Raw genomic sequence first — 17167 nt, 5'->3', positions numbered from 1 at the left:
ACAACTAAGAAGAGCAGCACTATCTATGCTGTGTCAGAAACAAATGATTACTTAATGTGCTAAACAACTTTTTATAAAGTCATAAACAAACTTTCTAAAAATTAGAAGCTATGTCAACTTGTCTTCATCAAGAAGACCATGAATCTCTTGTGATTCCTTGCATTCAACTGAAGGCGACACTGGCCTGAAAACCTATTTTCAAAGCAGAGAACCTCTACATGGTTACCCTTCAACAGCTCGAATGTGGAACATAATCTGGCCACACTGTGAGGTGCTTGAGCGGTGCACCAAAGGTACCCACTTTAGAGGTGACTATTCTGAAGTTCAACTAGCCCTAGAGATTCTGTTCTTTGGGATCAAAGTCTGAAAGGGCTCTGACAAACAGATGTTCACATACAGGAATAAAAAGAACAAATTCCAAAATAGCTAAGAACTCTAAGAAACACATGAGAACTCCTTACATCAAAGAAAGTCAATGGTCTTCGGACTTTCTAAGTTCCTTGGAAATTTGGGAGGGGGATGCTCATCTCTCTCTCTCTAACAAGCATGTAGCAAAAGGATATTCAATGTATACAAAGTATGAGAAGTAAAAGCTCCATCTGTCCTATATGTCTGAGCATAAGGCCCATGCAAACCTCCACCATCATCCTTTGCTTCGTCCATGTACTGTTTGTCCTGTAAAAAGGTGGCTCCCATTTGGACATGTTCTAGGTGTTTAAAACAGTGTTCTGGGGTACTTATCACAGAATCATATGCTTATCACTTAGACTCTCACTGTTCTATAGCTGACACAAAGGGGTGCATTAACGTCTATTGCTAAGAAATTATCAGCCCTTTTTAGACCATTCATAAAACACATAAAAACAAAACAATACTAACAATAAGGGTTCCCTTTTATTTTTTAACAAGTAGAACCAAAATATTTGTCTTTTACATAAACAAATAGGTATTAAACAGATTTCAGAGAGCACATACTTTGTGCTTAGCCCCAAAGTGTGATGTAAAAACTGACCTTTGACGAGTTACACTGCTTCCAATCTGCTCCGGGTCAGAAGGGAAAGAGTCTGAACTACTGTATCCATCTGCTGGGAAATAGATACACCCTAGTTAATAATGTTTGTTTCTTTGTCTTTTTCTCTCTCTACCACAAGCCTAAGTAATAGACTGTCTCACTGCTTCAAATCATAGACATTCAAAGGCTGCTAAATAGGCTAACAGTTCATTCCAGTGTTACCAACTTTAAAAATCAAATACATCATGCATAGGTATACAGTAGACAGAACACGTTCCAATCTAGATAAAATATCTAAGGAGATAGAGATATTCAAAATAAATCATAAAAATCATATACATACATATATTACAATTTCTTCTCATACAAAATCCTAACTATAAGATTGAATATCCCTTATATGAAATGCTTTGGGCCCCGAATTCTTCTGGTTTCCACTTTCTTTTTCCAAATTTAAAACATTTGCATAGACATGAGATACTCAGAGAACAGAGCCAAGTCTAAGCACAAAATCATTCGTGCTCCCATCTACCATCACGTGCACGCCTAGATTCATAGTATGCCTTTCCTTTTCTTACAATCTGCCAAGAGTTCAGGTGATGTCATTTTGCTACTGCCACACAGGTAAGCAAAGCCTTTCTACAGAGGTTACAAAGTATAGTCCCAAATCTGGCCACTTCACTACCTGTACCATTCCCGTTCTAGCCCAAGTCACCATCGTCAACTATCTCCTATCTCAGCACTTGCCTACTTTTGGTTTGGAGCTAGAGCAGGCAGGGTGAGTCTTTCAAAAAGGAAGGGCAGGTCTCCTGTCAGTCCTCCACGGGAAACTCTCCAGTGACTTTTCACACCATTAGAAAGAATGAAAATGTTACAATTTCTTACACCCTTGTCTCTCTTGCTGCTTCTGCTTAGCACACTGGCTACTGCATGGGGCATGGCACCGCCTGCTGCTCTGCAGACCCGGCTTCCTGCCTGAGGGCTGCAAACTGGCAGCTGCCTGCACTTCAGTCATCATTCCCACAAGTCACAGAGCTGTCACTCTGCTCCTTCAAATTTTAAGTCAAATCTTATCTTCTAATAAAGCATTCTTTGTTCTCATTAAACAATGCTCTCATCCCCTTTCCAGCTTTTAAGTTCTACCCATGCAATCAGCTTTCTTTTCATGTCGAGTCAACCCATCCCAGCACAATCTCCCTCATAAACTCAACACGGATGAAGACTTGCTCTGCTTTGTTTACTGTTAAATCCCTACTCCCTAGATTGGAACCTATTACCATGGCTGCATGAAGGAATGCATAACCAATGTTTTGTGAGAAACAAAGAAAGGAGCACCTGGGGAAGAGCTAATGGGACACACAGGGAATGAAAGCAAACAGGAAGCCTGCCCTGAAGTAGGTGGCAAACACAGGGGTCATGAATTCACACACAGGATAGCAGGTTTTGAAGAGCTACTGTCCCCTATTTTATGCAGTGAACACAGTGCTAATAGATAAATACTTCAATTCCTCAGACTCTAAATTTATTTGCTGAACTCAAATGTGAGATATGATGCTATCTTTCACTTACCTACAGTATTTCCAGAAGGAAATTTTACTGATGAATTGATTTTACTTTCTTCCGAAAGATCAGATGTTTTCACAAGTAATGGACTTGTGGGATTAGTGTGATCTAGCAGAGAATTAAGAGGCAACAATACAAGAGACAGACATTTGCATTGATATAATTAATAAGAGATCACATTAAAATATAAGACTTCGTTTAGGTATTACAAAAAGTGTCATAAGACAACACAATCATTTTAATAAAACTGATATAAATCTGTTTATGGAAAACTTTGCATTTTCACTTGGTTAACTGTATCCTTATATCACAGGTAACAAACTACCCAAAATCTGTGCTATAAATGCTATCAGTGCTGACTTATACAGACAAATCTATTTTCCAAGAAACCTTTACTAAGCCAGGCATGGTGTTGCACATGGCCCTGAAGTACTTGGGAGGCTAAGGCAGGAAGGTCAAGGGCTTGAGGCCAGCCTGAGTTACACAGTGAGAACCCACATGGTGGCTCACCACCATCTCTAACTCCAGATCCAGGACATCCAATGGCCTCTTCTGACCTCTTCAGGTACCAGGTACACAAGTTGCATATAAACATGAAAAATACTCATACATACAAAATACATCTAAACAATAACCACAGAAAAACCTCAGACTCCAGAATAGCAGAAGTGTCTCATCTTCAAATGACCTTATTAATCCTGTAAATTTACCCCTTAAACACCCCCATTTTAAAGCTTTATATGGTAAAAAAAATTTCTTTTTAAAAGTGACATTTATTTAAAGGTGCAGCTCTGGAGGCACCCACAACTGAAGAAAAGTACTAAGGTAGAAGAAAAAGCAACCATTACTAGTGTGGTGGAGAGTGCTTTTACTCCCAGCACTCTAGAGGCAGAGGCAGGTGGCTCTCTGTGAGTTCAGGGACAGCCTGGCCTACAGAGAGAGTTCCAGTAAACCCAAGGCTATGAAGTGAGACCCTGCCTCAAAAACCAAAACAAAACAAGATCATTTATGACAGAAATGCACCCCTTTGGAGACTAACTCCTAGCACTCTAGCAGCAAGCTGAGCCGTGCTTCCTTACCACTGCTCGCTCTTTTCAGCTCCATCTCCTGCATGTGGATCTTGCTCGGAGTCATGCGAATGGGGACCGGATGGACAATAGCAGTGTCCTAGAGACAAGTGGAGCAAATGCAAACATGACAGCTTTAAAAATTAAAAGCTCAATTTAAAAAAATTAAGTTTACACGCTCAATAATTTGATTTCATAATGTAATTTTAAATTGAATGACTAAAGATTTCATGAAAATTGCTTATTAAAAAGAGTTCAAAACAATATATAAAAAACTGCAAAGATTTGATGGGATTAGATAAATGTTAACCTTTGAGGTAAATTAAAATATTTCATGACAACTCAAAAGCTAAGTGACAGACTGAAAATTGTTTAGTATAATTAAACCATTAAAATAGTTTGTGTCTATGACACTTGTACAAATACGTATTCCCCTGTTCCAAGTTTAGACATTTACACACGATACCATCTCCAAAGTTTGCAAATGTGTCCCTTTTGCACAGATTATTTTCTTGGACACAAAATTTTCAATACACTCACTGAGTGGATTTTTAATTGTATGATTCTAATCCTTGATATTTTAATTGCTAAAGTTAGGTTAATTTATTTCCCTCTAAAGTGATTTTTCCATTTTAACCATATTTTTATAATTTTTGTTTCATCTTTAAAGATTTATTTTTATTTTTAATTATTTATGTGGTAGTTTGAAGGAGAATGGCCCCCACAGGATCATATATTTGAATACTTAGTGCCGTGCCTTTGCTCCATCATGGACTGTAACCCCTAGAACTGTAAGCCCAATTAAATTATCTTTTACCAGTTGCCTTTCTCGTGGCGCTTTGTCGCAGAAATAAAAAAGTAACTAAGACTCATATATCTGTGTGGGGATGTGTATCAGTGCTCACTGAGGCCAGAGGCATCAGATCCCTCAGACTGGCTTAACTTGGATGCTGGGAACCAAATTCCGACCTTCGCAAGAGCAGAATGAGCTCTTAACTACTAAGCCTTTTATCTATCATCTTTATATATTCTTAAGCTATGAGATAAAACATTAAATTTGCTGTATCTTTCAAATGAATATAATTTCATTGCTTTTAAGAAACAAAACAAAAAACAAATCAGTCTCATCATGTAGTTCTGACTGGTCTTTAACTCCCAAGTGCTAGGATTAAAGGTGTGAACCATCAGCTAATTTTATTACGTATTTTTATTTACACACAAAGTATGTAATAAAAAAAAAAACTTGGCCTTAATTTTCCAAAAGGCATGCTAAGTCTGTACCAACCAATCAGATTTCAATAGCATGTTGTCCTTGCACAATTACTGGATACTGATGGTTTAATCCAGTGGCTTCTGTAGCCCAAAGACCACAAAATACAGATGAACCTGACATGGATGACCAGGCCTAACCTCAGATAATGCACTCACTTTAATATGCCAACAAAGAAGCATGAATGTCTACAAAAGGTCATGCTTTCTCTCTGCTCTCATCTATCGTCTCCAAATAAAAAACCATAAACCCCACAAAACCCATCACACCACCATTAAAAAACCAGTAGCAGGCAGGATCTACCAACTTTTTTCTACCTATTCAAATCATCCAAAAGCAACTTCCAACTGCACATTTATATCATGGAGCTGGGAGCCTAATATAACTCAGGACACTTTATACTGTCACAGTTAAGCTCATCTCTCCATATTTTCTACATACCTGCCGTCCTATTACGACCTCCTATCTAATCCAATCCTGCCTACTTTCCATTCTAGTGCTAAGAGCTCATCGGCTCTTTGACCCATGACTTCTTCACATTCTGTTAGCCAAGTCTTCTTCCCCAGCTGCCCTTCCTTACCTATCTCATTCTGGCACGCACTTGGTGCTAACTCCTAGTTGACAACCAAGTGAGGCTGATCTTAGTCTGGCCTAATGAGATGTCTCCATCTGAATTCAACTACATTCTTTAGCCCCTAGCCTCCCCCAACACAGATGTGTGCCATATGCTATCACCACACAAAACTTATCTTGCTCACGATATGCTCTGCTCCGAAGGCCTCTGCTTTTGCCAACTCCCACTCTCAATCAGGACACACAGGGAGGCACTTACATGACCCCCAGCACGCAGCCTGCCCACTTTCTTAATTTTTTTTTCCCGTCTTTCACTTTTTCTCTCAGTTACTGGGCATCCCTGATACTCTGGGCGGAAAATTCTCCACAATCTGTCCCTCTCCTGCCAGGCAGATGCTTGCCAGCCTCCACTGATGAACCTGCCAGCTTTTTAGACCTTAGCTTAAAACCATGATTGTTTTCTTCCTCTTCTCCATCTCCCACCTTCCCGACAGCTGCCAAGAATCACATCAGTGGTTCTCAACCTGTGGGTTGTGACCCCTTTGGGGTTGAATAACTCTTTCACCGGGGTTACATGTGAGATATCTTGCATATCAAGTATTTACATTATGATTATAACAGTAGCAAAGTTACAGCTATGAAGTAACAGTGAAAACTATTTTATGGTTGGGGTCACGACAAGAACCACATTATAGGCTGCAGTGTTAGAAAGGCTGAGAACCACTGAGTCACAACTTGCTTGTCCTGTTGTTTCCTCTTAAATACCAGTAAAAGTTTAAAAATAGATTTATCAACAAATAATGTATCTTCTTTTGTCTAAAACTTCCCCAAACACCCTGGGTTGAGCTACCCAATCCTCTCTGCTGCCTCCGGTTCTCTTCAGCCATATACCATGATAACTATCACAATCAGCATTATGATCATCAACTAACAGTAATTAAATTGGTTTGTTGAAGATTAAAGTCTTGCTTCTGGCACCTTTCATTTCTGTAGAATATCACGGAAAGGGTGCTGATCTACCAGGTGATCACGCTAAGCCTTTTTATATGCTAAACCACTCAGCTCTAGAGCACTCAAGAACAAAGACTAGAGCATTTCATTTGCCATCAGTCTAGAATGTCCTTGGTGATCACATTCACCCTAGCAGCATATTCTCCTGGAAGCTCATGAGAACTTCGGCTTCACTAGAACTGCGAAGCTGCTGTGGTGTGTGACACCGTGTAAGAGGTGCCAAGTGTCAGTAGACCAGGCTGAGCTTTCACAGACCTTTACTCAACAAATGACTATCAAATTTTGTTTTTAAAACCACCCCATTAAATGAAAATATTAAATTCAAACTAGAACAGCAGTGTGAGTTTCTTTTTGCTCCCCCTACCCCATGGTGATTCGGCTGAACATGCCCTGATTCACTTAACTGCAATCCTTGTTTATTTTTCTAAGCTCAGAAGGGTCACGGGAGAGCACGGCTACAGGCCGTGTAGTCTGTAGAATGGCAACATTAAGGTAGTAAATGAAGGGTCAGGCACTAATATAAGAGGACACAACTAACTGAAAGTAGAGTGTTTTCCTAATAGAGAACCTAAAGTGAGAATGGAAATGGGTTGGAAAATAAAGATTTAAATTTATCACCACCCCCCCAAAAACACACACAGATACTATAAGGAAGCTGATTGTAAGTATTTAATAGTATCACCTGTATTTGACCAAATTCAGAAGTCTAAATTCAGCTTTAAAATTTCAATGAACCATGTCTTAATTTATCAGTCTTATGCCAAGTTATAGATAGTGATAAAAAGTACTGAGCTATATAAAAAGTTTGGGCTCTTTCCTGATTTTTAAGACAGTCTCTCTCTATGTAGCCTAGAATCGTGGGTCTCAGCCTCCCAAGTGCTAGAACTTTGGAAATTGTCACCATGCCCTGTTTTTTATCACCAGAGTTGGTACTCATGAATCTGGACTTTATTTCTAACATAAAAGAACATCAAATTCTTTTTCTACATTTCCCACCAGTCTGGAATAGAGTTCAAGGTTAGTTTGGGCTACACAAGACTCTGTCTCAAAATCAAACCAAAAGCAAACAAATAAATAAGCAAAAGCTCCAGATGCTGTCCTTGCCTGGTCTGGAAGACCGCTAACACTATCAGTAATTATTCTCCCTGCCTTTTAAGTAGTATTAGAAAATGAATCAAGTTTTTTAAATTGCTAGTTCATAAAACATTTGCATTAGTTAAACTACACAATAACTAAGGCAGGAGTAATAAAAGCAAAGCTTAAAGCTGAAAGAGACTTAAAGGTAAACTCTTGTTCTATAGCTTGTCACGTCCCAAGGGACCAGAACTGTGGCTGCAACAAAAATCTCAATGTTTTCTATTTCTCATGAATTTTTCAGAAATTAAAAACAAAGACAAGGTTTAAACACAGTAGAAAAAGAAGCAAATGCATGAGTAATCCACATACTAACTAGCCCCAGAGACAATAAATTATAGCCTTAACATTTTTAAACCATTCATACATTATGTTTGGATTGAATTCAGCAGCTATAAAAGAATCCTCTATAAAATTGTAAAACACATCGAAACTTCATTAATTTACTGCTTAAGCGGTATTTTCTTTTTTCTTTTTTTTTTTTCTTTTTTTTTTTTTTTTGGTTTTTCGAGACAGGGTTTCTCTGCAGCTTTTTTAGAGAAGCGGTATTTTCTTTAAATGCCACTTTCCGCCAAACCACATTAAACACCAAGACCCTTTAAGATATACGTTGGCTGTCTTTGATCAAAAGCATCTAAAAAGAATGCGCCTGTGCTCTGGACAGAGCTCAGTTCTGGCATGAACCAGGTCTTGGCTCAGACCTCAACAATGGCGGAGTGGGGCACAGACACGAATGCCATGTGTCACTCTCTCTGCACCTTTCTTTTCTGCTCATTAAAGAAAGTGCTACCTTTACATTCTCCTTCCTCCCTAGTTACTTCCTTCTTTTCATACAGAATGCTTATTAGCACGTGCCCTCCATATAGGTAACGAGAGAAAAAGACCACACAAAGGAATGGATAGTGAGAAGAATGATTTCCAGCTAAGTTTAAAAGATTTCAAGGATCTGAGGGGCAGTCTATAGGGACAGAATTTATTTTTAAAATCAGAATATGAACTTTGTAGCATTTTTAAAAAAGTGACAAAGAAAATCACAGAAGACAAGACAGAGGCTCTGCGGCACAAGAGTGATCTCTATCCATTTGCTTTTGTTGTGCTGAACTCAATTCTCTTTACCAGAACTCAAGACACCAATTAAACAAAAGGTGTGTTATTGGGAATACTAAAAAATGACACTGCATAAATATTTACATATAGAGTACATGTTACATGACGTATAAGCATACACATAAAATATTTACATAAGGTTACTCCATTGATACAAGCAGTATGTTTAATAAAACATACACTTAGCAGATGGTAACATGGCTAACTAAATCAACTGTCACAAAATACTCCTTACAGACACATGTACCAGATTTTAAACATAGAGTTTTCTCTAACCAAAATACAATGAATAGCAAAAGTGTTCTTTCACTATTAAGCACACAAAAAATCAAAAGCCCTGCCAAATTTCCCTCTAAGCACTACACTGAATCATGCATATTGCTAAAAACCATAATGATGGAAACTGGGTTAATAAAATTAATTTCAAACAAGCAAGCTAAGTGATTGACTTACAGGATCAGCTGGTGCAATGTTAGAATCAAATTGGGTCAGAGTTTGTGAGCTTGAAGAGCGTTCACTAAATGTCTCCCACTGCTGAACAGACAGAGGAGAGAGAAGTCAGCATGGGGAGAAGCGCAGAGACCACTGGAGAAGACTCAGCAAAGTCATTCAGAGGCTGCACTGTAAGCTGCGTTCCCAGATTAATAAACTTCTATAGTTTCTAATTCCCACAACCACTTCAGATGTGTCTATGCTGGGCCATCTTATTGACATAAGATGACTAAATGTATGGTAAATTTTTAATGCAATCTCTATAGATGAGATTAAAACTCTTATAAAATTAAGAGTCAAAACACCATAAAGAAAACAAAGGATAAGTGATGAAAATGGCAACCAAGATGAAATGCACAGGGGTTGTCTTTCTAGAACAAAGTTTAACTTTAAATCCTGTTCAAACTCCAGTTAAAACACTCATTAAAGACGCTAAGGAGCTCAAGTTCTGATAACATAGAGCATTCAGCGCAATTTGCCAGTGCGGCCCCTGAAAGATGATTCCATTATGTACGTGCACATACTTTTTACATATGCATAGATATTTAATAAAATATCACAGATAAAATGCAAAGAATTCTGGAATTAATAATGTTTGAGCTTATCTGACAATTTGTAGCAAGTCAACCTCTGCAATCAGCACTACGAACAGGGCCATGCCAGATCACAAGACAGAACTGCCAATCAGGCACCCTCCCCATGCTAGGAAAATAAGAATGCGGCCATGAGAGCAAATCAAGCATCTGAGTATGTGTTATATACAAAAGATGCATGGGAAAAACTACTTTTCTAAAAGAGGTACACAAAGAAATATCATACCTCTTAAAATAGGTGGAATGATAAGTCAACATTAATTATAGTAAATTCCATTTGAGATCTTAATAACAGCACAGAATTTTTACATCAAAGCTGTATCAAAACTATCATTTGAATTTGATTCTTAAAGTGATGAGTAGTCCTCTAAAGAGGGAAACAACTACTTACACATATACAATATATGCACATGAATGCTTACACACAGACACAACTACCTCAGTAACCAAATCCTTTATATGATTCAATTTGTGAGAGTATATACTTTTATGCTTCAAAGTTCAACTTTCTATTTAAAATAGTGATATTCAATGCGAGTAGACATATAGAAATTAGATTTTAGCAAATGAAAGTACTGCTGAAAATTACCTACAAAATGGTTAACAGAAGCATCTAGCAGCATTTCCTACAGGTTATTTTAACTTGAAAACCAATGTTGATTTAAAGCTGTGAGTCAAGCTCACAATAGCTCACTTTTATCATGAGCTTTCACATCAGAAACTGATTTACTAAATTTGGTAATACAATTAATTTCTTCTTCAATAATGATTGTTGCAAGGATTTAGAAGGAAGTGAACTGTCTACATATTAGAAAACAGCTTACATGCTGAACTAAGCCCCTGGAAGGCAGTGGTCTCCTCTCCATGACAAGGACAGCCCTGAACAGTACCAGGTTCTGGCATCTGAGTCCTGCATACCACCTAGCTGTGCACACTTGGCTGAGTTACACAACCTCTGTGTTTCAGTTTCTCCACCTTTAACATGAAATTAGAAATACCTACCTCATAGGAGTGTTGTGAGGAACTATGAAGTTAAATTAGGAGAAGAGACTTTTGAACAGATTAGCGTATCAAAAGTGCTTTAAAAAGTTAGGGATTATTGTTAGTGTTTTCTCCTATAGCACCTTATCTATATCCATCAGTGACAAATAAACAATGAAATATTAAGAGTTTATAAAAGATAAAATATATTTTAGTAAGTATAAAATATATTATATTCCAATTATATATTCAATAACTATTATCAAAACAGTTTAAATCATTATCTCACTAGCTTTTTGGTCTTTTATGCAAAGCAACAAAATTATGTCATTTATGATCTTCTTACAAAGTATTATGAAATAAAACCTGTTAGGACCTTTTGCAAGGGATAGCACATGTACCTGAAATCAGAACTGAAAAGTACTTTTATCCCCATCTCTCAATCAGTGCTCACGTCTGATTCCTTTAGAATGGACTCTGAAGCCTGACGCTTGGGAAGAGTTGCACTTGTGTACAAACTGTCCACAATGGGCTGACAGCACTCCATTAACTTAATGCTGCTTTTAAAAACATGACAAAAAGTCCAAGTGCAGCCTTATGATGCTAACCCTACCCGTAAGCATCTCTACTAGCAAGCTCTCCAAGGCTCCCTCCCACCCTTCCCACGCGCATGTAGCTAACGGTTTAGTCCGACTGAAGGTGGTGCTGCAATGGAGGAGCTATGGGCACACAGAACTGCAAGTTCTCCATTTCCCACCAGCCCCAAATTAACTAGCATGACTTTAACAAAATATTTTTCTGACTTTAAAAGACAGGAAAGCACAAATTAATTTTTATAGATAGGAAACTCAGTTAACAAGGAAAGTTGCTTAAAAGGCTAAGAATGGAGGTGGCCAGAGCACAGCAGTTCTTTAGAGGGACCTCAAGGGGTATGAGGATGGGGTTCTATGCCTTCCACTTACTGCCAAGAGTGCTCTCCTACTGCTGTGCAGCCCAAGTCAACGCAGTCGGGAAGCAGTGCATTTGCCCCTATTCTGTTTTGCATACCACTGGCCATAGTTAATAGGGTAAAAATACTTCATTTTGTATTATTATTACTATTTTCTTTTGAGACAGGGTCTCTCTATATAGTTCTGGCTGTCCTGAAACTCACTATGTAGACCAGGGTAGCCTTGAGCTCACACTGATCCTCCTGCCTTTGCCTCTCAAGTGCTAAGATTAAAGGTGTATGCCACCATGCCTGGCCTCCATTTTGTATTTAAATAAAACTAATCATAGTTTGGGTTGCAGAAAATACTTCTTTCATGCAGGAAGCTACACTAGTGATTTTGTCTCTTGTATCACTTTAATGCCATGATTGCAAATGTGTCCTCACCTACCCTACATATCAACTGTGAAGATTCAGTGGACATGGCAGCTGATAAAAGAGCAAAGGACTGTGTCCAAATCTTGCTCTTGAGTCTCCTGAGACACAAGATCTGGTTAAGTCACTCCCCTCTTTGACTTTCAATTTATGCATCTGCCCTACCTAATTCACAAGGCTTTAGTGCAGATGGATGGTGGAAACCATATGACAGTGTACACAGTATAAAACACACACAAGCCACATGATTACTACTCTTTCTGTCACTTTTTCACGTCTTCTCAACTGTGTGCACACTAGAACCCTGTGCTGTGTGTGTACTGGAGGAAGCCTGTGCTGTGTGTGTACTGGAGGAAGCCTGTGCTGTGTGTGTACTGGAGGAAGCCTGTGCTGTGTGTGTACTGGAGGAAGCCTGTGCTGTGTGTGTACTGGAGGAAGCCTGTGCTGTGTGTGTACTGGAGGAAGCCCGTGCTCTGTGTGTACTGGAGGAAGCCTGTGCTGAATTGATCTTGTCTGAAACTTCTTCCCATAAACAAGTTAAATTTAGGCAGAGAAAGGGAAGCTTTGCTAACCTCACTGCTCTGATTCAGCTCAGGCCAAGTCTGGTTCAGCGATGGCATCGATGGTGACTTGCTTGGAGGTGCTTCTGCAGGAGAGCCTGAATAACCTACCTCACCCGGCTGGTCCCCAACATCTGCAATTTAGATACAAAAAATTCTTATCAACAATGTATTTTAGTTTGCGTGATTTATGAGTAGCTAACAGATAGTTTTGTATAAGTGGTAATTTATACTCTCATTTTTCTTTCCCAAAGCAGATACTTCAGCCGACAATACTTACATTATTTATAGTCTATGTGACATCATGGCTTCCTAACTTTCCATGAAAAGAAAGTCAAATTAGAAACAAACAGAAAAAACAATGTTAGACGGATAACAACGCAGAAGGCTGCAGACTGTTCTGACAGCAAGGGAGTCCTGTCAGTTTCCCACAGCGCACCTCAGTCTGCAGAATGAAAGATCCCAAATTCTGCTCTGGTGAGTTTGGATACTCTAATCCCCAGGGGGGCATTGCCCTGTGTGTCTGCAGTAAAGGCTTATGATGTCCCATATAAATAAACATTAAGTCAGTTTTCCCCAAGACAAATGCTTTCGAGCAAACAAAATTCCTCTGTTTTTCCTTGGAATTATTTTGAAAACTGCTGATTCGCTAATATTTTCTCTACAAACCTTCCTGTTACCATAAAACTATACCCCAAAAGGACAGCTATTCATGAGGAAGTGAGTCAGTGAGACAAGTCAGGAGAAATGTAGGGCTTTGTATTTTTGTATTTATTTTAGTTATTAATTAATTCATTAATTAATTTTTGCCTGTGCTGAAACCCAGGGCTGTGTGTGTAAACACATGCTCTTCCTACCACTGAGCTATAGCTGGACCTGTGAAACCTAGGCTTTTCCCATTTCGTTATGCACACTGATGTTTCTAGACTGAAGTGAGAGAAAAATCTATGCTAAGATTTCAAAATAGTCTTTAAGCATGTTAAGATACCATATTCTACGTTGAATTTGATTTAAGTCTTAAAGTATCTCTAAAATTATACTTTAAACAGAAGGAATTTCAATGACAACTAAATCTCAATTTTCTAAGTTTTACAGAGCTTTGAATGTAACCCCTATCAACAGTGACTACTGATGTGGGAGAGTCTTCTGTTTGTGTTGATTTCATTCGTTAATAAAGAACACTGCCTTGGCCCATTTAATGGGCCAGCCCTTAGGTGGGTGGAGTTTACAGAACAGGAAGAAGGAAGTGAGGTAGATGGCTCAGTCAGATGCCACACCTCTCCTAAGTGAGACAGATGCCATGCCTCTCCTCTCTGAGCCAGATGCAATGAAGCTCCTGCCCAAGATGGACATACGCTAGAATCTTCCCAGTAAGGCACCACTTCGTGGTGCTACACAGATTATTAGATATGGGTTAATCAAGATGTGAGTAAGAGGCTGGAACTAGTGGGCCAGGCAGTGTTTAAATGAATACAGTTTGTGTATTGTTATTTCAGGTGTAAAGCTAGCCGTGCAGGATCTAGGCGACTGGGAGCGGGGCAGCGGGAACGCAGCCCGCAATCAAACACTACAGACTACATAACGAAATATGATTCTACCATCTGTTCATTTGACCAAGGGAGAATTGAAGAAAATTGTTCTTGAGTTTTTCCATCAAAATGAAAGACACTTGTTAGCAAATGCTGGCATCTGGATTTCTAAATAGACAGCTATAAAATAAAACCTAGCAATGTCCAGTCCTTAACTTTCCACTCTAGTCAGAAGCCTTTCAGTCTCTGTGCACAACACAGTATCTAATACATGGATGCAAACAAATATGAGTTAAGGTTGCATTCTGTGTTGTTTGCTTCCATTTTCTCAGAATCACTGATGGTTGCAGTTCAAAGTTCCTCTTCTTCTGTTCTGTTAGGGGCTCTCCCATGTCCCATTCACTCACCCTGAGAGTCTCCTTCAATACGCCACACTCAGGCTCTGCTTTACAGCCCAGCAACTGTGACTTTCCATTATAAGATCACGTGCTGTTTCTATCTTCTCAGTCCTAGATGCTCTACGAGCAGTGTCAGGGCATCCAGAACAGCACAAGAGGGAGAGCATCAGACACTGCTCTGTAAAGTCTTAGTAAACTAGCACAAAACTCTAGGTTTAGGTTTCTGTGGGAACAAACATGATGGATCCTTTCACCCTCCCTCATGACAACAAAGAAAAAGTAGCCTAAGGAGGGAGATGCTGATTGTATATATGACAGTAACCAAAAGCTATGGTCCAGCTGGACGGTTAGGAAGGGTCTTTAGGAGACTCTCCTGAGAAGCTATCGGCAGTTGATGACTGCTGGGAAAGGAAGAGTCAGTGCTCTTCAGGGATGCAGCCCGAGAGGCTGCCCATGCTCCAGCAGATGGCCCTACATGCATGCACATACGAGCAGCACTAAGTAGACCTGAAACTGGGAGGGAGAAGTGGGAATAGGAACTGGAGGGGATGAAATGGGGGTGAATTCAATCAATACACATAATATACATGCCTGAAAATCTCAAAAAATTTTTTAAAAAAGACCTCATAATAAAGGGGTGAAAATCAATTAAAAAATAGTACTGCCTACAGGAAGGTTAATTTCTAAATGAACCAATTTAAAGTCGGACTCTTATCATAATCAACATCATCTTAGGGCAACCCCAGGCACGACTTTCTAAGTCTCTCTTCTTGGAATGTCATGTTCCCATAAATTCAGGCCCATGTGCACCCCACTCTTACTTTAGGGTACTTACTGCCTGTGATTGATTCTGAGAACTCATCTGACCCAGCACAAAGCTATAGTGGATCCAGCCCCTCTTGAAGTAAAAATGAGAAAGCTAATTACCCAAATAATTATATCAGCACTTATTTTCCTAGAAACTATGGGCCACGGGCTCCTTCTTGGACAACTCCACAAATGCTTCAAGGGTCTAAACCTCAGAACTGTTTGTGTAACGACATTAATTTACACTGTGTGGCATTGGCTCCAAGAGAGCAAGAGCAACTAAATGCAAAGGTGCCTCCTCATTAGCACAAAGCAAGAGAGGGAGCATAAAGTGTGCTTGCTAAGTTACTGTATTCTTCACTCTTTTTACATGTGCATGTATTCATTCATATGCAAGTAAATTTTAATATGAAGAAATAAATGGTATTAAGTTTATTTGTTACTGTTAATAAAAAGTTCATTCATATGCAAGTGAATTTTAATATGAACAAATAAATGGTATTAAGTTTATTTGTTATTGTTAATAAAAAGTTCATTCATATGTAAGTGAATTAATATGAACAAATGAATGGCAAATGAGTAAAAATCTCACTGAAAATGTTAATAGTGAAGAAGTTTGGATTAATTTTATTGAATTTTAGAGCTAAAACCACACCCTGTTAATACTCTGCACGGCAAAGTGGGGAGTACACAAAGCATGTCTATTGCATATCAAAGTACACTGACTGAGCCAAGGAAGCGCATGGGACACAGCTGACAGCTGAATAGATGACATTTTCATAGAACACTGTCGTTCTTCCTTTTTTGGAATGAACTGCCGACAAATCGTAATTCTTTAGACCTGATTAAGCAGGCATGTTTTTTAAAATCAACTTTCAAGCAAACACTACAATTCTGAGAACTATGCATACATGTCTGTAAGCTTTGGGAATTCCCAGAACTTACCAACTTCTCTAGCAAGAAGGCTGTGATATTAACAAATAAATTTTCTGATACAGTGAATATCCCATCTGAAAGCTCTGTCTGACTCAATGAAGTGGACTGTTAGAAGTAACCATTATATTGTATACAAAATCATGTACCCATAAAGGCCTTGCTCAAATACAAGACAGACAAATGGTCTGTAATGTTACGACACAAAACAAAACAAAATTTTAATTTCAGCTTTCACAATTCAACTAACTTTTAAGCAACTACATCTGGGTTTAATATGGTGCCAAAGATTATCCACAGTACCTAAAAAGATTCCACAGTAGTCTCTCCATCTGCTATGTAAGACTAGATTTTCTGTGTGCTTTGTGACTTGTCAAACTTTGTTTATTTGTCCCAATAGGCCAGAGAGTAAACATCTGCAACTCTGTAGACCACTATTGCAACTACTCAATTATGCCACTATACTATAGTGGCTACCACAGGCAATTTGTAAGAAAACGGGCTAGCTATATGACCCAATTCAGTTTTATTGATGAGCATTAAGTTTGAATTTCATTGAATTTTCATGTGTAAAATCTTGTTCTTCTGATTTTCTAATGATAAAAATACTCTAGAGTTTGGAGCCATAGCAGTTTGTAGAGATCTTGCTAGAAGTTCCAGGCTCATATCTCAGCTCTGCATAAACCAACTGGGTGTGGTGGCACATGCCTACATCTTAGTAGACAGGAGGTGGAGGAAGGAGGATCAGAAGTTTAAAATTAATCTTCTACTACA

At 38.8% G+C, this 17167-nt stretch overlaps 1 protein-coding gene across 1 annotated transcript in view; it reads right to left on the bottom strand.

The window, feature by feature from the left end:
* The window catches only part of Reps1 (RALBP1 associated Eps domain containing 1), a 73318-nt gene that overhangs the window by 7197 nt on the left and 48954 nt on the right, over window positions 1–17167 (bottom strand). The window contains 5 exon segments of the mRNA XM_042055540.1: window positions 1013–1085; window positions 2582–2683; window positions 3655–3742; window positions 9191–9271; window positions 12739–12860. Coding sequence (XP_041911474.1) covers window positions 1013–1085; window positions 2582–2683; window positions 3655–3742; window positions 9191–9271; window positions 12739–12860 — 466 coding nt within the window.

This window comes from Arvicola amphibius, chromosome 8 (assembly GCF_903992535.2).
Source record: "Arvicola amphibius chromosome 8, mArvAmp1.2, whole genome shotgun sequence".
NCBI lineage: Eukaryota > Metazoa > Chordata > Mammalia > Rodentia > Cricetidae > Arvicola > Arvicola amphibius.
Note: the sequence above shows the minus strand (reverse complement) of the source record. Positions and strands in the feature narration are given on the sequence as shown.